This window comes from Plectropomus leopardus, chromosome 5 (assembly GCF_026936395.1).
Source record: "Plectropomus leopardus strain MGB_pleo_1.0 chromosome 5, ASM2693639v1, whole genome shotgun sequence".
NCBI lineage: Eukaryota > Metazoa > Chordata > Actinopteri > Perciformes > Serranidae > Plectropomus > Plectropomus leopardus.
In genome coordinates, this window is record NC_142180.1 from 28049315 (window position 1) to 28077278 (window position 27964).

Consider the following 27964-nt stretch of genomic DNA (forward strand, 5'->3'; position numbering starts at 1 on the left):
CACTGTGAGTAGACACTGTAGTGACATCTGCATGCCAGTGTTTATCATTGAGACTTTGGAATTGATTGATTAGCCTAATACATGCAAACCTGCTAAGTGGTTTGTGTTTAACAGCTGAAGAAATTAAGGACATTTAGGAGAGTACTGTACTCACACACAGTCGAGATATACCTTTTCTAACTTTGTGAGGCTTAAAACCTTTCTCCACCACTTTTCAGGGGGAAGTATTGGACTGTTTCACTTCATTTATCTACAAAGTTTCAATTAAAGTTTATCCAACCACTGCAGTAACTTTGTAGATTTCACTTTACTGTAGCCTATGTCAGCATTTTACTTTCAGTAAGTACATCATCAGACTCACAACCCATACAACTTACACTGAAATACGGCTTTCAGATTAACGCATCAATTATTTTAAAGTAGTATGAATTATGTTCATATTACTGGCAACACTTGTTTACAAGTTAAAAAAAATGTTTTGTCCAATTTTTTTCTGATGGCTTAGAAAAGTTCAATCAATATTTGTGAACATGAGCTTCTTTCTCTCTCTCTCAAATCCCAAAACCAGAGAAGTAAGTCTAAAATGTGTATTAAGTCTGAGCTACTCCATAGACAGTGAACAGGAGACCCACAGAATGTTTGTTTTCTTTTTTTTATACCCAAATTGACTTTATTCTATTGTAATGATCTCCATTATTAAACAGAAAATCTACCCATATACTCAGAAACTCTCATGGCCACTCTCAATGTCATCTAACATCTTTCCAAATTCATTGTCTATGGAACAGCTCCAGATATTACTTGATGTCATAAAAAAATTAGTTTTAGCACTTAACTTTGGGATTTTTGAGAGAGCTGTTCATGCTTACTAACATTTTTGGACTGTCTTAAACTGTCGGAATAACGTATGAATTTTCCAAACAGGTGTAGTTCCCCTTTAATGGCTTTAACTTGTACTCTGCCTTTTCATGGAGGACACTTTAACAATGCACAGCTGTAAATGATAAACTTAATCAAGGCTGTCATGGCTTACTGAGACACTCAAATAGAAAGGAGCCATCGTTAATGTTATTAGTAACACCCGTGCTGCTCCTGTCAAAGTCTGTGCAGTGGAAAAAAGGGGAATATTTTAGGCTTCATTGTGTTGCTACTTTTACTTAAGTATTTGCAGTAGTTTTTTTTTTAACACTGTTTAGTAGGAAGGTGTTTTACAAACATGCTCAGTCATGTCACTAAAGCTCACATTTCTTGCAGCCTTTTTCCTCAGTTGAAGTAGTGCATATTTGCCTCTGGGTGTCGCTCCAGAGCGTCTAATAGCGCTCCTGTGCGCTTTATTCCGCCGCTATCGCCCCCCTCTGCCTGCCTTGTACTGTGTGTGCGTGTGTGTTGTGTGTCGGATAGAAAGTCAGCCTGGTTTCCAGCTGAGTGCTTGCTCTCTCACAGTGTGTGTGTGTGTGTGTGTGTTGTCATTATTATCCACTCTGCTCCCAGCTCAGAATGGCCAGATTCACTCAGACTGAAACAAGAAGGCAGCACCATCCACAGCAGCCCCAGCCCGCTCACTCCAGCCTGGTTTTCACCGGACCGGGGGCACCACCGACCCAACAACCACTACTACTTATCCCACATCAGCACCAGTACCCTCAGATCACATTTCCGAAACCCATGAACGGGTCAGAACCCATTTCAATTCATCCGGAGAGCGGCAACATGAAAGACCAAGATGCCATTAAGCTGTTTATCGGGCAGATACCGCGGAACTTGGAAGAAAAAGACCTGAAACCCCTGTTTGAACAGTTTGGGAAAATCCACGAACTGACAGTTCTCAAGGACCGATACACCGGCATGCACAAAGGTAACGTGTCGCCCCTCAAATGGCTGCGAGGCCCATAGAAAGCTTAATATCTTTTTTTATTATTTCCTGCACATTTTAAACTCATTTGTGTTGACATATATGGCGAAAAATATCACTTTTGTTTACATTTATGGGTAATCCAGATACTACTCCAAACAATTCATCATGTGCATCACATATTTTCATCTAACATTCATGACGCTTGTCATTTTGTCCCAGTTATGATTGCTTTGTTTATAAAGTTCTCTAATATTTTGCATTTCCATCTTGATGATGTCACAGGTACACTGACATGCAAAATGGGAGATTTACAAAAACAGGGAGCGCGTGCAGTATCATAACTGATAGGGTGACAAACTGTGTTGGTCATGTTCTGTGTTTTATTGCTATTTTCTTAACACGCTCTTAAGTGGGGCAGAGGCGCTTGGAAAGGATGCATTTTTAAAGAGCCTTCCCTTTTGCCAGTCCCGTCTTTTGCGAAAGGGGCGGCATCATTTATTCATCCCTATACGCTTCCTTTAACATCTCCCCCATGTGCGAACGGAGGCTGGGTTTCAGCAAAACCCACCCGACACAGAGAAATCAGTCCAATATACCACAATGTCTCCAAAGGGCGCAAGAAACTGTCGCAAGATGACGGACGTCGCCACGGAGAGTGGGCAGAGATGCTGCGCTGCTTGTGCTGAAATGGAAGGTTGAGGAGAGGCGGAGGGGCGTACATCCACTCTGCTCACACTACACACACACACACACACACACACACACACACACACACACACACACACACACACACACACACACACACAGTGACAACTTCCACCTTCTATAATGAAGTTGGTTATCAAGGATGTGCGCTGGAGATCACTGCCTGGGTGGGAAAACCATTTCACAATACGTGGTCCCCCCACCACCACCCCTCACAGTCGATCCACGCAGTATAGACGTCATCATCATCATCATCATCATCATCATCATCATCAGCATCATCAGCATCATCACTTTCAGCCAACTTTCATTTTTGCTCTCAGGTTGCAAGAAAAAAACCACAGCCTCTTGAGATCTGTACAGTAAATTGGCCAAAATGATCACAATGACATTCATGTAAAAGACTGATCATGAAATGATATTAATGGCTGCCTCCAGTATCAAAATTGTCAGTCTTGTTGCAATTATAATTTGCAACACCATGTTCACGCTGTATTATTTTGTCCAACATTTACGGTTTATTTAATGTGTGCTTTTTTAGTGTCACACACCAAAAACATAGCCATGACTCTCATTTTGTCAAAGTATTTGTCAAGAAAAAAAGAAAGCTTTTTTTCCCCCCTAAATTTAATTTCGCGTCTTGGATTTTCCATCTCCTGCAGAGCAGATGTTGATATGAAGGATGTTAGTACAGGAGATAAGCCTTTTATTGCAGTGGCATTTAGAAAAGACAAATGACAATCTGTGACAGTAATGTAAATGCCATTTGCAAACAATGTCTTCGATGCCATATAGAATCACCATCAAAAACATTACATTTGTATCCATTACAAAGTAGTGCACAACTGTTACAAAGCCCATGTTTTGAGGCTGTTTAAAAAATAGATTTTTTTGGCCCTATATATTAATTAATATGATTGACATCAAGGGATTGATCACACAGTCTTAGAGGATGCAGTTTTGCAACAAAGAAAAAAACTTAACAAGATTATTATAAATAATGCATAACTAACAGAAATCAATACAAAGAAAAAAGTAAACATATATATATACATGGGCATGCATGTTCATGCTACAATTATAGTGATCTAATAAAAATGATCTAGTCTGCAAAATCTAAAAATCTGGATCAAAACATGCTAATGAAGGTTTCCTGCTGGATGTACCAATAGATTTGTGCAATCGTAGCTTCCATAAGCCAAATATTTCATGAAGCCACATGGCACTCTCCTGATTCTCCAGTGTTTATTTGGAACAGAAGACATCTCTTCAGTGTAGCATTCATCGGTACATTGTGTGTGCATGTGTGTGCATACATATACTAAAATGTCATTGCCCCGTGTTGCATAATGATTGCAGTATTTAGTTCTTGAGGGATTGTCGCCTGATAATGGCATCGCGGAAAAGTCAATTTAGGCTCTTAGTCGTATTTTTATAGACCAGATATAGAGCTTTGATAGACCTGTGTATAATTCAATTGAAATGTATGGCACAGTTACAGCAATGGAATAAATTCAGTCATTTATTATTGGTAGTAGTTTAGCATAAACACAGCAAATTATTTGCTCACCTATTCCTTTTTTTCTTCACATTAAGATAATAACTTATATCAATTATTACATCATTCATGGTCTGGTGGTAAAAGTAAACGGAATAAAAACATTTTTTGGTATTCAGTGAAATCTCTTTCTCAGGTCTCTTGTCAGTTTAAAATGCAAAAATCAAATTTTAAAGAGCTGTGAAACAAAGTGAAATCGCCCTTTTATAAGCATATGAAGTCGGAAATAATCTTAACTTTTCGTCATCTATTGTATCCCAATCATCAGTTTTGTTTCATCTTATTAAATGAAAAACATTAGCTTGTCTAAATGCAGGTAGATGAAGTTATCTCTATGATCTGAGTTAAGTATAATAAGAACTTCATCCTAAATGTACTTCTCAATGTGACTTTTAAAAAAGAAAAAAAAAACTTTATTCTTCAACTTACAAACAACAAATTAATTTTAAACAAGTACTGTTCTGTCCAATTAAATGGCTTAAAATGTAATGAATCCAGTCCACACAATATATAATCAATCCCTAATATGCCAATGATCTCTGATGAGGTTATTTTATAGTTAATCGTATTATTAGGCAGAAAAAAGGATTATGAGTATGGATCCTGATGAAAAGACTGGAACAGCACCCTCACACAGGCATATTCAGACCGACAAAAACATTGATGGACAGAGGGATGAAAACACACACACACACACACACACACACACACACACACACACACACACACACACACACACACACACACACACACACACACACACACACACACACAATTTTCATCACTGTAAGTGTTGTTTGTAGTTTGTAGTCACTCCACTTATTCTTTCAATTCGATTTTCATTTCAACCACATTGCGCTCCGTGTGTTTATCATTTCCTCTTTTCTTATGCAACTATTTTTTCCCCCTGGTAATCCATGAGGGAAAACACGGAATTAGTTTGTAAAGCGTGATAATAATGCATGGCCATAATAACTTGACTCAAGAGGATTAGCAAATGTGCATTGTCTGAAGCAGCAGTCTCTTGAGTGATCAGCTGGTTGCCTCCCTAAACAGTGGCTGCCTCTGCCAATTAAAAATTCAGTCTAGTCTGCCTCTTCAAATGATTAATTCTGCCCACGCTGTCGATGGCCTGCCAATTATTGTCGCCCAATTGGTATTAATAGGTAGAGGATTTCCTGATGTTGAATTTATCACAGACTGTGAAAACTTCTCCCCTTGGCTCTAATTAGCTTCCACTTATAACACGTGCACAACACACACTTGTACATTTGTATATAAGCTGAACCACGGCTTCAATCTGTATTCTTATTTTATTAATGTGTTTTCATTTATGTGTTAAGGCTGCCGTTTTCAGATCATTTATTATTATGGTGTACAAATGGACAGTTCTGCTATGCAAAAATGGACATGAAAAGCACTGAGAGCAGTGCTGGATCTGTTTCAGTGTGGATATTTGTTGAATTGCTCTATTTGTCTGAGCAGATTTTAATCCTATGAGTTTGGTTTAGACTGACTAATCTTCCCCCATGCAGTTAAGAGCTCAAACTAGAGAGACAGAAAAAGGAAGAAAATATATATTTTTCCTTCAGGTGTGATTCAGCACAGCAGACGGACAGACAGACAAAACAATCCCCATGCTGCTTCAATCTGCCGGCCAACTCAGCGCGGGTATCAATATTAAACTAGTGTCGGGTGTCATTGTGTTAATGCATTTATAAATGGACCAGAGATATTGCCGTAGACCCCAGCCAAGCAGAAGCACATTAAATCACAGAATAATCTAATGAAATATTTATTCAAGTTTGTATTTTTTTCCTCCCTCTGAGCTAGGCTGATGGATAGCGTTCCTCTGTGGGTTGCCCTCCCAATAAAAAAAGAGAAAATGATGGAAACAGGAGTAGTTGGAACATTGCATATGCATCAATCCTAACTGCAGTTTTCATATGTGAAATGATACCTGAAAGGCAGTATTAAAGCAAGCTGTGGTTTGTTGAGGCCTCTCTCTCTCTCCTTTGACATGATGGAAGTGAGAGTGCATCTACACGTTTCCATATTGTGTGTGCCTTATGGAAAGTGTCAAAGATCACGGAACTGCTGTAGGACAGCGTCCCCCCTGGGGAAACAGATGGGATAAATTCACTTACAGACTATAAACAGAGCTGCAGAAGTGATATGGACGACACATACACAACACTCTGTGATGATATTACTGATTTCACAGACATCAGAGGCGCATATGCCGGTATGTCCATTGTACGGTTGCTAATGTTGTTAAACAGTTTCATAAAAGGTTTGAAGAGGGAATTTATTCCGTATGTGAAAACAGAGACACAGGGAAAAGTATTGCCTTGCAGTTGTGTGTGCAGTGATTTGATTTAACAAATCCAGAGTAAAATCTTCTGTCAGGGCTAGTGAGCGAAGGCCACCGAGCCAAGCTAATGCAGTAACAACGCTTGCTTCGCAATCTTTAAACGTCTGTAAATATTGTAATAAGCAACAGGGCTTTCCTCATAAAAGATGCAGCAGCTCAACTGGTACTGACAGGCGCTATGGGCCTTGACTTCAGGATGAGGAGCGCTGCCTCCCTCTCTCTGTTCCTCTTTTCCGTTGGTTTTCCAAGGAGATTGCCAATCTCACACGCCGACAAGGCCGCACTCTGCTGGAGGTTAGCGTCCGCACACCAAACTCACCAGGCTTTTATTCTGTGTCTGCTTCTTCTCCCTTAATCCCTGCCCGAGAGAGCCTTTCAAATGGATTGATTTCCTGCACCAATGCAACATTCATTATGGCTCGCAGTATATTATGCTTTCAGTATGTTGGTAGTGCCGTCATTCCGACCTTTCTAGAATATGTTTGCTCTTAATAGGTGCCTCGAGCAGGGATATTGGAAGATGCACTGTGAGGTTTATGGGAAAACACACAACAATTTTATTACTTAGACACTTGTTTACGAAACTATACTCTACATCTATATTTCATTAAATGGGCTAAGTGAAGCTCTGTGGTTGTTTGTTTAAGATTGTGGACAACTCCTACATTCACATGCACACTAATAATACTATTCTAAATATGACAAATTCTAAATTTGATGCAGATCATATAGATAGCATACTCTGTTTTCATTTTTCAAATCAGGTCCTATTCTGAATTTAGCACTTTCTGATTAAGACGTGAGATATGCTTTTATTTGGGTTTAATAGCGTCCGTTTGGATATATGTAAAATGTTGCCACACTAACCCTTAAAAAAAAGGTTGTAGAAAGAATGGAAGAGGGACACTGTGTTCGCATGGTCAACAACTCTGCTACTGGTGTAAAATTTAGAAAAAGCGTTGCACAAACAACGGCGGTTCCATTTTTTAATTTCTTAATATGAAGCCATGTCAGTCTGCATTAATTTGCACCGCTGAATGTAAATAGGAACATTAGTGAAATATTAATTTCAATTGGCCATGTAAAAAGTTAAGTAGAGATTTTATCTTTTTCACAATCAGGGCAAAAAAAGAGGTTATTTTGTCCATGTAAACCATAGAATGTATTGACAAAGCTACTGTGATGCCACCCACAGTTTACCGACTCCTGTTTTAAAGCCTCAAGTTAGGCATTTTGGCCATCGCAATCTTGGATTTTTGGAGCCAGAAATGACCATATTTGGGCGAGAGGCTTGAGCTGCATAAGACTTTCCCACTTTATGTACATTTACTGTCACTACTCTTTTTCTTTGAATTAGCTGAATTAGATTGTGTTTTTTAAAACTCCTGTAGTGACATCGCCAAATAATACGTAAAACTGCGTCAAAATGTTACACCTCCCCACCCACAGTCCTTTCATTGCAGTTCTACATTTTACACAGACCTCGTTATGGTGCTATTACATTGTTAAACGTGGCCGAGCTAAGCGGTATGCCCTTAGTTATGCACAAGTTTAAGCCTGAATAAAATGTAATTGGGTTATACAAGCATTCACCCCTGGTACATTGTCATAAACAGAAATTAGCTACAGATACCAAAACAGCTTTTTGTACCAGGCTGTAAACACATTTATTTCTGCTGTCATGCTGTGAAGTTAGGCATTTCAACATGAGGATAGATGGGGATTGACTAGCTTCTGGAATCAGCCTCAAGTGGCCATGGACAGGAACTGTAGTTTTTCGGACTGCCGCGTTTGCTTCACTTCACAGTCTCTGAGGTTGCTGCTTGATGTAAATGTCTCGGTGTCAGCGTTTGGAGCCATTGTTATTATGGAGGTTTAAAGTACTTAAAAGGTTTTTCCATCACTTAGTTACCTGGAAGTGAACCTAACCAAGTCTTGGTGTTTGCTTGTTGCTTGTAGTAGTTTGTTGATACAAATGTTTTGTTGATTTCATTGTTGCTGTGATATAATCATGTTGTAATTGTATCCTAAAATGTTTTTCAAGAAGTATTTAAAAAGAACCAGTGTTGTTTGAAAAAGGGAAGCTTTCTATTATCCATTTATTTGATACAATAAGAAAGACGGTAATGTTTAATTTCTTTTAAAACTGTCAACATAACATCGTCATTTTGCCATTTATGGCTGTGCAAACAGGATTTGAGGCTGAATTATTTTTGGTGTGTTATAGGTCACATTTCTCTTCTAAAGGTAGAGTCGGTAAAGGCACATCGCCTTCTTGTTCATGCACAAAGGTCATAGCTATTTCCTTAGTCTAAATAGAGGGATAGAAGGCTATCTATTTTGTATGGGTAGCTTAGCAGAGAGTGCCATTGCCTACAGAGCAGAGTGTACTCTATGACGGGGGGGTTATAAAGGCACGGGGGGGGGGAGATCGAGGGAGGAGGGGGTTGGTGGTTTCTGTTAGAATAGCATGAGCTCTTTAATGTTGTGTTTGAGCCTGGCTGGGCACAGATTCATTTTAGATGGAAAATGAAATAACAAGGGAGAGGGGAGAGAGGAGATTTTAATGCAATGTTTTGTGATAATCCCTCTCCATTTTGGAATGGTTCAGGAGAACTCATGCGATAAAGCCTTGTACAAGCCTGGAAAATAATAAGTTATTTGTCTTGCCTTATAGTACTGTGCCCTTGGAGGGCTCGCTAACCCCCATGTTTTGGCCAAAAAACAATCACAGATTAGTCAAGCTGTCACATCTCTCTGATTGCCAAATGGTTGAGCCCTTGATGCTGGTGTGAATGAACAATGCATAAATGTCATACATGTTTCTGCCGGGGAGTGCACGCGAAAACACAAAGCCGCGTGGATGTGACTTAGCACTGTCACTCGCCCGAATTGGACAGGGAGGATGGCACATGTATGCAGCGGGGCCCACAAGGCAAATGACAGACAGACACATGGGCGCAGAACAATGGATGAATGGACAGATGGATAAGTGGAGGGGGAAAGATGAAGTGTTTGTCAGAGATGCAGAAACAAATAGTTGCTTTTATCCCAAGGCGGTGGGAGAGTAGAGTGATGGCTCAGCTCGTAGACACGGAGGATCCCTCTGACAGGTTGAGAGCTGTTTGGATACCATAGGGCGGGGCGGATGGAGGGTGGAGGAGGAGGAGCAGAGGCCAAGTTTGGCAGATACATAAAATAATCACTTCAAAGCTGTTAACATGAGAAAATCCCTCTAGTAACACTAGTTATTCCAATATTACTACTGCTGCTGCTGCTGTGCAAATACTACGACTTCTACCACTGATGTTTTTGCAATTTTGCAATTTACTGCTTTATGGCTATTATTATTCCTGAATTATCAGTGTATGCAACAATAAAAATATTTATATTAGCTATAACAACAGACTGAAATATTTAAAAATTGAAAACAAAGATAATACCTCCCTAAATAATAAAGTAACCAGCACTATCAGCATCAAGACCTTTTCCCTACAAATCTTAAGCAATCCCCAACTTGTGAGGAAGACACATTTTAAATTGGAAAATGTCTATGAATGCTCAGGTCCGTGAGGGATGTGTGAAGATACATGCTGCTCAGCACGGTTATAAATAGAAATTCTGTGGTATTTCCGAAAATAGGTTAAGCTGCCATCGCTGCACTGCTGGCATGACATCACTGATTGCCTGCCAGCCTCCCCCAAAAGACTGCTCCCATACTGTGCTCAAAAGGAGGGAGAGAATGAGGGAGAGACAGAGAGGGAGCATCTGTGGGCGACTGTAGGGCCATGTAGCCCCCCCAGTTTCCAGCATCCCCCCTCCTCTCTCTCTCTCTCTCTCTCTTTCTCTCTCTCCTCACACTCTGTCCCTTCCATCACGCAGCCATCTCTCCCCTCACTCCTTCCATCTATCTTTTCCCGCTGAAGCAGCGTCGCTGTAGCTAACAGTCTCTGTGCTTTATCGCCAGAGACACAAACTGGTCAGAGGCTTTGTACCGGAGATGTATCGCATCCACAGTTTTTTAGTGTGATACAAGCAAATAGCGTGCCAAATAATGTGGAAGACGGAATTTGTGTTTCCCTCTTTGATGATCAAATGTTAATGTGGTTGAACGAGCAGTGTATGCGGACCTTATGCAAGTTCCAACATGGCACCCATTCTGTGGTTCGCTATTCATAGTAGATCAGGATTAATTAAAAAACACTACTCAAATTAATTAATGGCTGATGGGTTCTCATATCTGTTTTGCCCGCTCTTTGGGTTCACTTCAGAGTTCTATCTTTGCCATTAGATAGATGAATAGATAGATAGATAGACAGACAGACACATAGATAGATAGATAGATAGACAGACACATAGATAGATAGATAGATAGAGAGATAGAGAGATAGATTATTATCAGGACAGTATTTTTGTGAATCCTCTGGCCTCAACGTGGTAACTCGGAAATATACGTCAATGCAATTAACACCCTGGTGCCTGCTTGTTAGTCAGACCATTAGTGTCAATTATTACTCTTCTCCAGCTCAGTGGTGACACCAGATAAATAAATAGAGAAAGAAAGCGAGGACAAGTACACAAAGTCTTCCTTTTCGGCATGCAGGTTATAACTGTAAGTAATATTTGTTTGGAATACAGCATGCTGTGCTCCATTCAGTACATGCTCTGAATGGAAAGAAAAACTATAAAAAGCAGAGTACTCATTGCAAATTTGTTCATACAGACGTGGAATTCGTGATTCTTTTCAATACCTGTGTATAGCTTTCAGGACTGGGTATCGGTATGGATACTTTAAGGCATTGACCAAAATAAAAATTCAAAAACTCAAGAGTGCTGCTCAGCCACTTTATGACCTGTCTGGCTGAAACATGCTTTATTTTCTAGCAAGCTTAGGCTTACCCAAACTGCCCAACCTGTGGGTCAACCTTGGCTGTGGATTGACTTGCACATTACTACCACTTAGCATAAAACTAACAGCAGTGGCTAACATCCAACACTTAGCCATTTCAAAGTCCCAACAAACTTGGTTGTGCTACTGCCTTCAAAGCCGCTCTCTTCAGCAGAGTTAATTGTCTTCTCATATAGCATGAGCTTGCATGGACAGCAGCATCTAACATTGAAAAGCGAGAAATGGTCCCAACAAACTCACACAGACACTGAATTAACCATTAACTGGTAATGTCAGCCGTGTGATGCGAACAGTTAACCCTGTCACTGTGTGCGTGTGACCAGGCAGACTCTCCCAACTGCCCTTAACTCCTGCAGCAGCAGCTACAACCCATACTTATAGTCTGTGGTGTAGTGAAGTCGAGCATTGTGTTGAGTTGGCAGTCCAGCCAAAGGTCACCAATACGTTTGCCAGGTTATTTACATTATTAGTATAGAATGATGTAAAGGGGCATCCAGTGGCTTAGTGGATTGAGCAGGCGCCCCATGCATAATGGCACTGCTGTGCCGCAGTGGTCGCGGGTTCGAGTCCGGCTTGTGGCCCCTTGCTGCATGTCGTCCCCTCTCTCTCCCCCTTTCACACTGCTGATCTGTCCTATCTAATAAAGGCAAAAATGCCAAAAAAATAATCTTAAAAAAAAAAAAGTAAAGAATGATGTACACTATTGGTATCAGTATCATTTCAAGGGTACTGGTATCATAATTTGTTAAATGACCAGCCCTAATAGCAGTATATGAAGGAGAATGTATGTGTGTGCGGGTACTATTTTTTTTCCTTCTCCCCACATCTCTCTTCCTCATTCCTTTTCCAATCACTCCATCTGAGCATCCTCCAGGCCTTTGAAGCTCTGTCTTTAAAGGTGTCTTTTAATTTGTAAAATCAAAGTGACTGAAAACCTAATCCGTCTCTTGGTCTGCAGTCAGTTTGCAGCTGCCAGTCATCTGTGATTGTGGCTTTGGTATGATCAATTGATCTGTCTCAAAGGTTTAAATGCCTTTCACCTTTCAAGAGAGGACAAGCATTATTGGAAATATTGCATCCCATGTGCCAATCAGGTACATTAAATGAAGACTTTGCATCGGTGGAAACGCTGTGTTGTATTGTAAACAGCAGCAGGGGATGGATGTGAGCCAAGTGAAAATGATTTTATCATTTCCTTTCGCCTGGTCCTGTTTGTTTTTCCAAGAGGTTGTTACTTGAAAAAAGGAAAATGCAGTTTTCAGATTTTGACTGGGGTGGCAGTGGAGCAAGGAGTAACTTATATTGATTTCTGTGTAAATCCCCTGGCTGGAGCAGACTTGGCCATGGGGGAGGGAGGCAGGGACGACGGGCCGGAGAGACAGGACTTGGCAGGTAAACTCTTGTTGCCCTCCCAGTAGTAACACGGCAGGAGGCAGTAAGTGTGAACCTACACATTATTTACAACTCTGTGAAACTCCATCCATTAACAGTGTCAATTAGCTTGCTCATCAGGGATGCAGGCCACTAGATGTATTTATAGATTGGGCCCTGACTTTAATAGCAGAAGAGGGATAAAGTACACAGACAGTCTACAAAAGCCAAGGCTCACTTTTAAAGACTACAGTACGGTGGAGGATGCCAAAGTGCCGTATCCTGAGTGTTATCCAGAACTACACATTGAAAGAGTTCTAGCCAACTTGGGAATGGGCAACCAGTTGCAATCTATCACGTCGCCTCTGGAAACAGCACCTACCGCCAAACAGCATTATCTCAGGAACTTTATCAGGAACTACTTGGAACAGTATTATTTTTTACAGCCTCCCTAATGCTGTTACACCTACAGTATATAGCCCCATGTCAGTGTTTGAGAGAAATACTCTACAGTTGGATTATATATGAAGAACCACTTGTGCCCTGAGAGAACTATTTAACCTCAAAGCCACACAATAGACTGTGAGTGCCAAGGTGTCAAAGTCCATCTCTCTTCATTGTTATGATGGCTTCTTTGCCCCAGTAATGATCCTGGAACATACACAGGGCCTTTCGGAGAGAATTTATTGCATTTGTCACACTCATTAGGCAATGCACGCCACACCATTAGACGTGCATGTATATGTTCTGTAAATGCTTTCACACGCGCACACAGACAGTCCTTTGGGAATGTGCTGCCTATGGATCTGTTTAACTGCTGCTTCGAGGCTAGTGTAGTCCATGTGAGCAAGTAGCAACAAATCAATGCCTGAGGTCTCCTACTCAGGGGTCAGAGAGGATACGAGGGAGGGTCCTGGGACTATTTCTCGCCCTCATGATGGACATCGATGCTCCTCAGCGCTCTGCCACGCTCATCCTCCCCCCCAGCCATTGCTCAAGGTGAAGGGATGATAGGAGGGGCAGTGAAAGGAGAAATGGAGGAGGATTTGGAGCTGGATGTAGCAGAGATGAAGGGATGGAGTGATTGATGAAGGAGTGATGGAGGAGTGTAGTCAGCTTCAGGATCATGAGATGGTGACTGAGCACAGGCGCTGGCTCCCTTTAAGGTGGCTGTCTGACTTAATTAAGGTTTACAGGTTACGCTAGGCTACTGCTTATATTACAGTGCTCATTACAAGCCCATTAGGCCTGGGCAGAGAAAATATTGTTGTCAGAACAATGAGTGAGAGCATTTTGGAAACTCTCTGCCAACTCCATGCTCCAGCTCTTCTTTATTATACCTCTCTGTCTGTCCTCCCTCAATCTGTCCTCCTTCTCCCTGAACATTGTCGTGATTGTTTGAGTGTGTGAACAGATCAGGGATCTTTTTTTTTTCCAAAGGTGAGGGAGTGATTATATGAGTTAAAAGCTTCTCCGAGACCAGACTGATTACCCCCCTCACGGTCAATCTGCGCCACTGAGCCTCCTGCCTCCCTGGCTGGCAATGATTCAGGTCATAATCACATTGTATCAGTGCTGATGATGTGTGTTTCAGCTTCCGACCCCTCTGAAAGGCTATCAGTTCCTCCGAAGCCCCACATGGCAGTAAATGAAGTAAGCAAGTAGTCTACCCACAGTGATAGCATTTTCCAGAGAGTGCAAATGATGTGTGAGGGAGCAGGCACAGCTGGTGCCAGAACTGGCTCTGTTTCTGTTACCTTCACACTTTCTGGCCAAGGAAATGCCACATTGAGAGCAAGTTCACACTTTTTTAGAACACTGGGGCAGTTTGGCTCCTTTGGGGGAAAGGAGATGGAGAAAAGGGACCAATGATGCAGACTGAAAAGAGAGATGTTTTAGTTTGAACTAAACCGGCCTCCTTGCAGTTCAAGTCATTTTTGATAGTTCTGCAGTACTTGCTTTTAGGCCAACGCCAATGGAGGATGTTCATACCAAGCTCTAGCAGTTGATGTAAAAGTCTGTAGCTGTCAGTTGCACAATGAATCTCTTCATGGTCCTACCACCCTACAGATGGATTGACAAATTAAAAGAAAAACCAACATGAAGTGTCTTAGTATGGAGTCAGGCCACCATGAGCCTCCAGAACAGGTACTCTATTGGAGCAATTAAGACCATATATATATATATATATATATATATATATATATATATATATATATATATATATAGAGAGATATATATATAGATATATATATATATATATATAATATCTATCTATCTATGTCCTTTAATATGTGTGGTGTATATATAAATATCATTAACTGATGAGGTAGTTTGTTCAATTTTTTTTTTGGAAAAAAATAAAATATAATCAAAGAAAATTTAAAACGCACACAAAAAAATCTAAAAACTATAAAACTTCCCAACTCAGAATTAAATTTGATATTGAGATGACAACAAAACTAACGAAAGGACCATTTTAAAGTTAGGAACCCATGGAGGTAACAGGGTTGTGCAATGATCATTTTGATAAAATGAATAACTTGGACTAACTGAATGACTTGGATTTGTTTTAAGATTAGTAGCCCCATTATGAGATGGTTTAAAAAAATAAAAATAAAATAAAATGGGTTTTTAGAAATACCTATTATTACTAGTCAAAAACAGCTTTGCATAAACTACAAAAGTAATGGCACATTGCAAATTTATTCAATACTATTTAACCCTGACCATTCCAGTAGTGTGACCTAGGGATTTTTTTGAGGAAGCCAAGTAAGACAAAACTCTAATCTATTTGCTTTTTAGAGGATGGGGGACAGAAAAGGGTATGTTGCAACGTGTATGTAATAATTTCATGTCACCGAATGACCTATTATAGCACCCAGTATCTTTTTACCAGGACTTACACACGCCTGTTATCTAACCAACACTTTGAACACCGACACACGCGCTTTCTCTCTTTCAATCACTCACTCACACACAAATACATTGTCCTCTTGACTTGACTTAAACGTCTTATGAAGTTACTCAACCGCCGACTCAAATGCACAACCAGCGCTTAATGAATGCTTAATAGCATTCATTCACACAGGTAATCTGAAGACGTTCAGTTTTACGTCCACGTCATACACAGCTTGCACGCTGTATGTGCTTGAGGTACACACTTTTCACATTTCCTTATCGCTTAATAGTCCAAATTTTCATTATACTGCATGACCCAAAAGACAGCAACAAAACAACCCAGTACCAATGACTATAAAGAGCGCACCTGACACGTACATCTACTCGGGAAGTTTGGCCCTACACGCCGCTGCCAGAGGTGCTGATTTATTCAGCGTAAACAACGGCAGTGTTTTCCCATCCTTTTCCCATTCCTGGGCGACCCGCCCAGATAATTTGAGACCCGCCCAGGAAGATAAAATCTGAAGATAACCACCATAGATACATGGGCAATCTGGGGGAAACACCAAACCGCAATAAACAATAACTTCAGCGGAGTGACACATGCAGCTAAATCGAGGTAAACAAGGCACAAAAGAAACATAACCACATCAAAAACTACATGCATAGCTAAATAGACAGTTCAGTAGCCAGCAAAGCGCAAAAAACTGTGCATTGTACTCACCCTATTTGAAGAGAAACATTCTCCTGTCTTTCATGGTGGCAAAGTGGTCAATAACCATGTCGTAGGATGTCCCACTGGCCTTTAGGTCCTCCGCAACAACAGAGCCAATTGATATCTTGGCTAAGTTATTCCACATGTGTTTCGGAGAGTGAGCTCGGTAGGTCATCCTCAATAAAAAGCAGTAGCAGCTCTGCTGGTGGCCTCGGAAACAACCTGTTGTTGTACAGCGTGAGCAGCTCATTTCTTAACATCCGGGGCTAGCATAATAACCGCCGAAGTTTAGCGCTACCAGCTAGCTACTCGGTGCGGACGTAATTCTTCTTATTAAAAGACCGAAAACCTTTCTTCCTCTCTGTACGCAGCTCAGTTTCGATGTTGACCTGCAGTCAGATTTTATATTAAGTTGTTGCTGTAGAGGTAGCTTAGTAAAATTGTTTTTTTTAGACTAAATACCCCTAATCTCCACCATCCATAACTGCATTTGCTAATTTTGCTAACGAGATGTCGACACGAATTTGCTAATCTCGCGTTATTTCATTCAGTGACTTGATGGATGGCTTCTTGACAAAGTCCTGGCTAATCACAGGTGAGCAACGTCATGACGGCAGCCTCACCTGATTGGTTTATCATTTTAATTTTTTTTTTCACCAAGGGTCTCCTTGAGGACAGCAGCGACGTGTAGAAAACGCCACTGTACCGTAGCTTTGCTGCCTTGTTGGCAAGAAAGAAACAAAATTGTACCGAACAAATTGATATCTATTTTGCTAGCTATTTCATTTTCCACCATAAAATGTAGCCTAGCTCAACAATGTGCAGTTAAGCTGTGGCAATAAAGGTAAATTCAAAGACAACATTTTGACATCATAGCTCAGGTGAATAAGCCAATCTGACTACACTTGCTTCTGCCTGCACTCGGCTCGCGAGGATACTCAGGCTCGTCGCAGGATGCAAGAGTGGAAAGGAGTGAATAATATCGACGAAATATTAGTTAAAAAGTCACAATTTTGTGAGTATGTGAAGTGAAGCTATTTTTTCGCTAGTTCAAAGCTGTGCGCTAAGGGGGACCAAAAACTCCAACCTCGTCGAAGTTGGTGAGTTATGACAAATAAGTGAATTAAAAGTGCGTCGTTAGCTTGCAATGCTAAAGGTTGCTAAACAACTACAGGGCTAATAATGTATTGAACGAGAGCATTGCAGTTAGCTAACAGTGAGGGGTGTAATGCAATTCTCATTTTGATATTCATCAGCTGTGAATGTGTGTTATTGCTTAGGTAGCTGGTAAACATGGAAGTTTTGTCATTTTAGTATGGTTTCTCTGATTTATTAAGAAAGAGACGAATACAGTTTTATTGTCCACATTTCAGTTTAAAACAACTCCAGTATATCACAGGTGAAGTTAGAGTATTGTATTTGTTGTCAAAATACAGTCGTTAATTACATGTAAGGTTTTTATATTGATCGATGTGCGGTTTGTCATAGAGAATTGATTTTATGTTTAGGCCCATAGTCCTATAAGGTAATTTATGAATGACAGTGAGTTTTGGCTTTGATTTATGTAAGTCGGGTTTGTTAATTTGATTGATGTAAGCTTACCCAATCAAAGTGATTGTCTTATGTTTTCTTTTGTCACTCATTGCACCCCAACACTTAAATGGTTAATTACTGCAAATTTTCCTGTTTCATACAAAGCCACGCACTAGATTATTTGTTGAATTGAGAGAGGGGCTGGAATGTTTTTACATTGGTGGTAGAAATATTTGTATTTTTAAAGCTGATTTTCTTAAAGCGCTTTGCTTGTGTGCCAAATTTGGAGTACTCTACCTGGTGTAGGTGGCTGTGAGCAACTGTGTTCAGCACACATGATTTCAGATAACAGGAACAACATTGTTAAAGTTGTCACCTAACCTTGGTGAGGTGTTTTAAAAAAACAACAAAAAAGAGGAAACCATGCCTCTTCTTAATTACCAGTAGAGATAGAAGTCTGGTGCCTGTCGGGGAAAAGTAAGAGTGTGGATGTTAGTGTCTGTGTTTACTGTAATTGTGATAATTTTCCTCTAAGAGCTGAATTTATTACTTTGCAGGGCATAGATTTTGTTAGATTTTGCAGATTTGTACAGTATTGACATTCAATTTGCCAAATAAGTTTCTCAAACAGAGGCAGTTGTGGCGTTCAGACTATGTCATTAGTGTTTTGGTCTTTATGTGTAAGAGGGTTAGAGTGAATTGTTGCAGTGTGACCATATTTTGTGTTCATACTTATTGCTGTTTGCGTGTACATTTGTGTGCAGGTTCAACATTAAATGTATCTGGTCATGTGACAGCTGAAAAAAAAGCTGTGTTCCAAGTCTATACCACATTGTTACTTTAAGCAAGTTTTGATCATGTAGTGGATGACAAAATGCCAGTTTACATTCAAAATGTTTGACCTGTTTCACATGAATGTGATGTTTATTGTCCCACAAAGGAACTCGAGGAGCTGCTCACAACTGCAAAAAATATGCATTCTGGACGGTGGGAATACCACTCTAACAACACCTCAGAAATTAAGTAGTAAATCTTAAAAAATATATATTTTACTCTCTTTTTTTATGAATTTAAAATTGGTAGTGGTGAAGTCTTGTATCATATGCAAAGTATGTAATATGGAATTAGGAAACAGTAGATATATTAAAGGGTCTTTCCCTTTATAAGTATGTTGAGATTACCTGAAACAAATCCTCTGACATGGTAAGACGTTCTGCTGTGTTTATATGTGTGCTGGAGTATACATGAATTTGATCAACAGGGCCTGTAAACTTGACAAAACAATCAGCAAAAGATCCTACTGTGCTGCAATCATGCACACACATGCATGCAGTTTTGGTAATGGAGAGCCTGGGTCATGATGAATGTAAATGGCTGCTGTCACCACAGCTATACAGTATCTCCCACTATTCACTCTCTCCCATTCTCTCTCCATCTCGCCCACTTACTCTCTCTCTTCCATGTAAGACTCTTTAATTACATGCCAATTCAACACAGTGGAGATGGAGAGACTCAGCCCTATTTCCCAGTACACACACCGCACACACTTAAAAATATATCATTAAGAAATTGGATACGAGAGGAGTGGAGTTGGCATTGACAGAGTAAAGATGCAAGGAAGGGAGGAAAGAGAAAGGGGGGAAAGGGAGCAAAGAGGAGAAGAGGAATTTCTTCACTTTGTAGCTGAAATCAATGTGTGAGATAAGGCTGTTTTAGGTTTCTATCAGATGATGCAGAGGATCATCGCCTCACAATGGGAAGGCTTCCCCCATTGCTGTGTCAGCAGGCTCCGATTACAGTGGCTTTTTGTTGTGTTTCAAACAATTTCATCATGCTCCCCCCTCACTCTTTTGCACTTAGTATGCAATGCAGCACTGGCAATTTGTACGTGTTTGGATTCCAATTATGGAGTTGTTAAAGCTTTTTTCGCCTGTGGCCTGCAAATTCTTATTAAGCCATACATTAAAGAGCACAGAATCACATTTAAATGGAGTTCATGTTTCCCTTTTGTTTGCCAGTGTTGTGGTTGTTATTAATTTATTCTCAATGCCCGATGCATTACACATTAACAAATAAATCGTGTTTGTGATTGTAATGCAAAATACTTGTTTCTTATTCAGAGATAGGGCCAGCATTTGTCAAGTAAACCAACAACAACAAGCCCAGAGAGAGCAAAAAAGAGAGAAAAACAACCACCAAAATGGAGCCATTCCCTCCTATTACCCTCAACCATTTGAGAAACAAACAAACAAACAAACAAACCCAACACAACTATGATATTTTTGCAGTCTTGTTATTTTTTTTGCAAGCTGACACAGAGGAGAGAAAAGGGATTAGACAGCAGTGTGAGTGATTGAATGATTTGCTTGGTGGCCATCGGAAATCATTAGGTTAGGGGTGCTGGGACAAGGGAGGGTATGGAGAGGGCTGCACCGTGACACCAGTGCTACAGTCAGCCACCTCAAAGGTCACGACCCTGGTCAGACACCATCACTATCTGTCTTTCTAAAACTGAAAAACATGACAGGGTGCGGACTGACTACCCCAAACAAAAGGACAGGTTTTATAATATAGAACTGTGAGAAAAAAATGGGATTTAAATAACTGTGATGTAATGCTTTCTGTGTATACAGAAGGTGTGCAAGCATTATTGCACGTGCTGACATGTTACAGCAACAAAGAAAAGCAGGTTACAGGTTACAGGTCAGTCATTGATCAATGGATCAATGACTGACATGGGTTTTTAACCCTCCTTTTTGATGCAGTCCTGCAGAGGTTACAGTGGAGACATAGCCAAAGTGTAAGGGTCACTAAAAGGGAAAAAAAGATAGACATGCACAAGTGTGCTACAGAAATGCATGGTGCATGTTGGGTAAAAGTGATTTCATATGCAACAAGAAAACGGATTGGAATATTGTCCGTGTAAAGACACTTAATACATCACCACCCACCGAATACATTTGGCTACTGAAATGGGATCCAAAATGCAGTGGCTGCTAATAAACCATCTTCAGAGTGGCAGAAATATGATGCATGGTAACCCATATGAACCTCATTAATAGAACACAAGCAAATCTATTTATTCAGACAGTCAGGGGGAAAATGATTGCCTCAATACTCCATCTGGTTTCTCTCCATCTCTCGTCCTCCGTTCTCCTCTCCTCTCCTCTCCTCTCCTCTCCTCTCCTCTCCTCTCCTCTCCTCTCCTCTCCTCTCCTCTCCTCTTTTTTATGTATTCAGTGATTTTGACAGATGTTGTGTGTATGCACGCATGGCAGCATTCACCCTGGAGAGTTTTAACACCACGTCCTGTTCTCCCTTCTTCTCTGTCAGTGTCTCCCTTCTTCCTCCATCCCTACACTGATCTCATCCCTTCTTCTCTCCTTTTCTACCCCCCAATACTCTCCTGCAGTCCTGTTTCTTTTGTCTCCGCTGCTGTCACAACCATTCAGGGTGGGGACGCTGGCCAGGCTGCTAGGAGCTTTTGACAGGACATGGCACAGGGGATGGGGAGGCTGGACAGGCCTGGCAATTCATCCAAAGAATTCTCCGCTCATCTTCTACTTTTTTTGTTGTGGTTTTGTTTTTTCCCCTCTCCCCTTGCCACCATAGTAAATTGTCCATGAGGAGCCGGGTGTATTGCACACTCGCCTGGTTTCATTAACTTGCTGTGTTTATTCCAAGAAATGTTTGCAAGGATTTTTGTGTTTTCTTTAACTCATGAGACTCTCTACAAGGATCTGGTTTCTTAATTTTGTTAATTGCTAAGTTTCAGGAAAGGACACAAGAGTTTGTCATGTTGAAACAGGTCAAACATCTTTATTTCCTAATTTTATCACTTTACGAGTACTCTTGGTTGATATGTCTTTCAAACTGCAGCTTCATTTTGGATGTTGTTTTTTTATATTTTGAATGTTTTTGTTTGTTAAAGTCAGTTTTTAAATTATGTGTAATTCAAATTAAGTTTATATGTTGTATGCCTTTGTTGCAGGCTGTGCATTCCTCACCTACTGCGCCCGAGAGTCGGCCATCAAAGCCCAGAACGCCCTCCATGAACAGAAAACACTGCCAGGGGTGAGTGTCTGTCTCTCTATCCATCTCTCTCCCCTCCTCCTCTCACTCTGTCCCCTTTCTCTCTATGGTGGTCAGCCATGCCATCTGCACCCGGCTGCACACCAGCCGGCATTCTCCTCGTATAGTCCCTGAGATGAAAAACACTTTGGAAAGCAATTCAATCAATAGCTCAGCCTTTTGAAGGCCCGGTTTCAACTTTTCCATGTGTCTGTTCTCCTGGGGATATTGCCACCATTGATCAGACCCACTCTTGAAGCAATAGCATAGAATGACAGTTTTTGGGGAGCAAAGCTCTGCATTTCTGGAAAGGTGCTATCAACAGAAAATGGTCAAACAGAGCTAAGATTAATCTTATAATTAATTTGATAAAGAGATAATCGCTATTACATGTTCAGTTGTGCTTATTGTATTTGAAATGCCTTGCAGTTATATAGGGCTGTACCTAAGTGTCTAAGAATTATGTCTGTTGAATCAGATTTGGCTGTTCAATACAAATACTCAACTATTTGTTCATTCTTTTCCATATAGAGGTTGAGATTTTGGTTTGGTGGGATGTTCAGGGTGACAGTGATGTTCCCGTGATGTAGTTGACAAGTCAAGTTAGCCCTCTGAGTTAATGCGTACAAACTATGCTAATGACAGATTGGAAGTGTTCAATGCCCTTTTTTTGCTCTTGCACACTTAAGCAAGAGACTGTATCATATTAAGTTGCTGTGAGCTGTAAATTCACAATTTCTAAGCAGAATGCAGAAAATAACATTAGTACAAAGCCTCCATTCCTCTGGGAAGCTGTCTTCATCTTGCTCAGACTCAACCTGGGTCTGGGACTGCAGCTGTCTGTATTGGAGAGCAGCATGAAAGTGAGAAGCCCTCACTCTGCAGCTAAGTCTTGGGACAGTCACACTGTCAAAAATAACAAAACAAACAAAAAATGACTGCTTGACTTTAAGGAATCTCAGTTGACTGAGAGGTCTCTGATTGATGATTTGAATCTTTGACATTCAGGGGCACCCTCCACTTATATTTCTGTCATTGTTTCAATGCTTGCATTTGTGTGTGAGTATGTACACCTGAGCACAGCCTTATGTGTGTGAGATCCTTACATGTGTGGAAACCATGTCAGACAGAGACAGAAGGACAGAGGGGTGGATAGAGGTGGCTCCCCACAGAGGCAGCGTGGCTTAACACGGTCAGATCAAGTCTTCACCAGGGAGAAACATCAGTAAAGATCCCCCCTCCTCACACCCAACACACCCCTCTGATAGAAGACAAAGAGCCTGAGAAACCCAGCCAAGAGGCACATGTTTCAGTTAAACATGCAAATGCAACTACCACAAACTTTGAACATTTTTCTGGTGGCTCTCTTGAAAAACAAGTTGTTTCGTTTATTCTGCAAATTAGCCAAGCGCGAGGCTGGAGGGCGTTATTCTCCTCCTTTTTCCTCTGCATTTGAATAATAAGACGGAAGACAGAGTAAGGGAAAAAAAAAGTTATTTCACATAATGCCAGAGGATGTGTTCATGAGAGGTTGTGTTCAGCAATGTGTTAAAGAAGGAGGGTTCTTTGATTCTTTTGCTGTTTTTGTCCATAGTCTGGATATTCAGTAAGTTCCTCCCTCACGTCTCATAGTCATTAATAACGCCCCCGCTGCCAACTTGGCAGGGCGTCCATAAGGGTTGACCTACCACTGGGATTAAATGGTTGATGTGGCTGAATGTATAAATGAGGGGCATGAGGGCACAGACAGACGCTAACAAGTCTGATGCTCTTGCCTGCACCCCCCACCCCTTTTCTTAGTGTGCTCTGAGAGAAGAGCAAAACTCCAAACCATCTGGGCTCTGAAAGGTTTAACAATCATCCAAATGGAGTGCTGTAAACAACATTACTATAAACAGCCTCACTTAATGTTAAAGCAAAAAAAAAATTTAATGATTTTAAAGCCATGATTCATAGAGTGCCAAAGAACTAGCAGTCTTGCATTTTCTACACACGAGTCCTGAAAGCTTTTTCGTTTGTGTGCACACTCTTGAGAAAAAAAAACCTTTTCTTGTACCTTTTCAGTCCTTCTTTAGCCCTCCTGCTGAATTCCCCTCTACCCCATCCAGTCCTGTCCACTCCACATCCTCCCGTCTCCCCTCTCTCCCATGCTCCTCTGCCACTGCTCTTCCTGAGACAGAGCGTGTCATAGAAATGTAACAGGCAGACGTTGATGGGTGTCAGGCCTCACAGACGAGGCTGCTCTGCTGTTCCCTTCCCTTCAACTTCACTCACACACACAAACACCAGCGGTCCAAGGAAACAGAGTGTGTGCTATAGGACTGCAGCCACACTATAGCACAAGCAGGTGTAACACCAGCTACACAAAACTAACAGTAGCATGGCCATGGTCCCAACCCTTCCTATAGACCCTGCTCATAAGCCAACAGCTGAGGAGAGATTCACTCACAAAAATGTTTAATTTAGAGAAAGATAATTATCTACAAAGTAACCAAAAAGCATGAGGAGAAATGCCATGTTGCATTGGGTTGCGTGTGTTTCTGTATGTGTGTAAAAATATGTGTTTGTGCATTTGACTGCCTCCCGTCGCCTCTCCTGTCCTTCCCTCTTGAGCCTCCCTGCTCCTAAATCTTTTGCGATATGACCCCTGTTGCTTCACTGCTTGATGGTAAGTAGATATGCCAGTTGTTTGTTTGCAAAATCCTGCTTGATATGCAGTTTGCCGGGGGCTATGCTGTAATTAATGTAAACTACAAATTCTCCAGAGATGAGTTATGAGTTATTAACGTCTGCATTTTTGTCATTAACCCCTGCGATGCTGCTCTCTGGCAGGGAGCTTGGACTGGTTTGGTTACCTGGTTATTGTTTATTTTAAATGTTAAAATATTAATGTCAACCATCAAACTCCGGCTGGACTTTATTTGTTGCTAATGAGTAAGAACCATGTAGGAAAATTTTACCAACAAACAAGCTATTCTGAATATCATGCACTGAGCACAAACAAGCCCACTCACATACACATGCATGAGCATACACACGCTTGGGTTTCATGAGATGGAGTGTTTGAATTTTTGGGCAAGTCTTCAGCTGGAAGGCCTGGGTTCACACCCTGTGAGTGCTGTCCTTTGGCAAAGCATTGACTCCCTGATGTCTGCAAGAGAAGGTTTTAATATACAGTTGATAACTTTTATGAAAAAAAACTTTTTAAAATTTGCTGAAACTATAGCTATTTTCTGAAAGGAGTACATGAGACAGATAATCTGTGAAAATAAATCAAGTCCCTCCTCCTCTTCCTACTGCCTCTAACGGCATTTGCTATAACAGGAGAATTGTGATGCACCAAAAACAACCAATCAGACCGGAGGAGTATGTCAATTAGGGCTGCACACTGAAAGTCGAGGATTCAACTGAGATTCTTCAAGTTGAGCAGCTGAGGGTTATTTTTTGTCAGTCAGTGTGATAAGAAATTTTGCTCTGAACAGTGGCGTTTTTTTGTTTCAGCTTGACTGTATCCAACATGGATTTTCACAAACTCCAATTTGTCAGCCAAACAGTACCCTAAAATACTTTTCTGAAAAGATTTGAGGTAAGAAAAAGGCAATGCAGTCACAGAATATTCTTTCATATATGGTCAGACTCCTTGGCTCTGATTGGTTGTTTCCATTCATGTGCAGTGAGGCTACTAGAAGCACTACAAAGCTATTGAGTAGGCAAAGGAAAATGCTTTTTCTCACAGATTTTATTTTTTTTGTCTCATTCAGTGCTGTGTGAATGTAGTGACACTTTTAGCAAAATGACACAAAGTTATTCTTTTTTTTTCATAAAAGTTACCAACAACAGTTTTAAAGTTCAAAGATTTCAGTCATGGTTAATTTGGCACCCCTTGTGGCCCCATGTCAGTAACTCAATGTGGGTTTTTAAATCCAGAGTTAAAATTAAACTTGTGTCAACCACTAGGGCAGCAATTGCGTGTTTAGTAATGAGATATACAAAATCAGATGAGAAACTCATCCGTCTCACCCAAATAAACTGCGGGCTGAAAGAATTCATGTTTACTCTTAAGAATACAACCATGTTGATCCAGTGTTGCTTTTTTTTTCTTCCTCACCACATCTGGAAATGCTTATGGATTGTTTTCTTTGATTCACTTTTGTATGTATGCACTTTGAATCCTCAGCGGGAAAGATGTCCTTTAACATAAGAAAAACTACTATAACTTTAGGGATTAAGTATCAAATTATTGTCATACAAGCTGTACGTTTGTGCACACTAGAGCATGCTAGTATGGAGCCAGTAGGTGCCCCACACACAAACACACACAACCCAGTGTCCTCTTATTGTCAGGAGGAAGTGCTTGTGTTCTTGGATGTTATTATCCATGTCCCCCTGTTACACATTAGCTGCTGAAAGGAACAGTATGGCCTAATGGAAGTGTACTGGACTGGAATATAGATTCCTGTGGTGAAGTGTGATGGGAACCTTGGGGACATGAGCGCCTGACATAAGTTTGGCCACCGAATAGGAGAAGCTCTGACAGTTTACCAGGTGTGTGTTGCTTGGCTCTATTAGCTGTGTATGTTTGTGTGCGTGTGGTAAGCTGGCTTTGCATTGCAGCCAGGCCTATGTAGATACACATAGCAGTGTATAGAGGTGGGAAGAAAAACATGTGCACATGGCAGCTTGCCGTGATCACGCACTGCCCACAACAGCAAGGCTTGACTATATGATTTGTGTGCTGTTTTGTGCTTGTTTGCTGCAAATGGAGATGCACTACTTTTTATATTACATAACCATAGAAGTACTTTTGTGTATGTGAATATGCTTACATGTTTAGCTGTAAAACCTCCAAATTATTTTTTTCCTCTTACCAAATTAAATCTAAGTAACTCTTGATGACCTAAACACTGATTATCCTTCTATGACATAATTTGTTGTAAAAAAAAAAAAAAAAAAACACAAAACAAAACAGAAGCACACAAGGCCCACTGGCTGTTTCCACAGCAGTTGGTGTGTGTGCTTGTGAGTGTCACAGCTCTCTACACAAGTCCGCAGGAGATTTACTCCTCCCAGCTCAGCATCATGACAAAATCCTGCATCCTTCACACTATCCACCATACTATCCCCCACCCTCAATCCCCCACCATCCCCTCTCCCGCCTCAAACTCTGTGTCCTCCTGCTGCCACTCCTCAAATCCAGCAGATCCAAGAAATAATCTCAGCCACTGCAGCAAGTCTATTTGCTGTAGCACAGAACAACATGCCACCCTCCCCTTTTTGTCATGCTAGCATTGTGTACAACAGTGATTGTCTTGGAGAGGCAATGGTGGGAACGTGTTTGCTGCATGCATTTACTCTGAGTATTAGTACAGCTCGACCTGGGGGGAGTGTAAGAGGCTGGCAGTGATTCAGGAGGCAGGTTTATGGAAATAGCACCCGCATTAAAAACCCAATGAGAGCAGGGAGAAGATTATGCTCCGGCACACACATGTGGGCTCCTGCAATGTCAACACTCTAAGTAGATCCCCTCCCTCTCAATTGCCGCCGTCTCTGCCTTTCTGTCTCTCCCGCTCTTTCACTCTCGCACTGTGCCCTGTGCTGCACACATACCTATTCGTCTGCTGTGTGAGTGCACTTGGATTCCTGTATGTTTGTATACATGTGCGCATGCACACATATATATTTGTATGCGTTATTGTGTGTATGTGCCAGTGCTAAGCTTAGTCATAATAGAAAATATGAGAAGCGAGGAGCAGAGCAGGGCTGTGTTGTTGAGAGTAGCCGACCTTGTGCTGTGGAAATGAGGCTGCCGTGCAAGCCGTTCCTCGACACACTGCAAACGTCCTAGCCTTCCATTGGGCTTTGCACGCACAGGCACGCACAGGCACGCACAGGCACACTCGGGCACGGACACAAACATAACATATACACCCATTCTTTTGCGTGCACACTATCCACCTGTTTATCATCTACAG

The 27964-nt window shown here is 41.1% G+C and overlaps 1 protein-coding gene across 7 annotated transcripts in view; it reads left to right on the top strand.

Moving 5' to 3' along the window:
- Window positions 1-1367: 1367 nt before the first annotated feature.
- Window positions 1368-27964, top strand: part of celf5a (cugbp, Elav-like family member 5a) — a 220148-nt gene continuing 193551 nt past the window's right edge. For 5 of the 7 annotated variants that reach the window (XM_042482195.2, XM_042482205.2, XM_042482200.2 and 2 more), the window contains exons 1-2: window positions 1369-1855; window positions 21913-21995. In XM_042482195.2, the coding sequence (XP_042338129.1) occupies window positions 1498-1855; window positions 21913-21995 (441 nt within the window). In that variant the 5' untranslated portion in view covers window positions 1369-1497. Of the gene's footprint in view, window positions 1856-21912; window positions 21996-27964 lie in introns of all 7 variants that reach the window. The other 2 variants (XM_042482210.2, XM_088077880.1) reach the window with 1 other exon arrangement.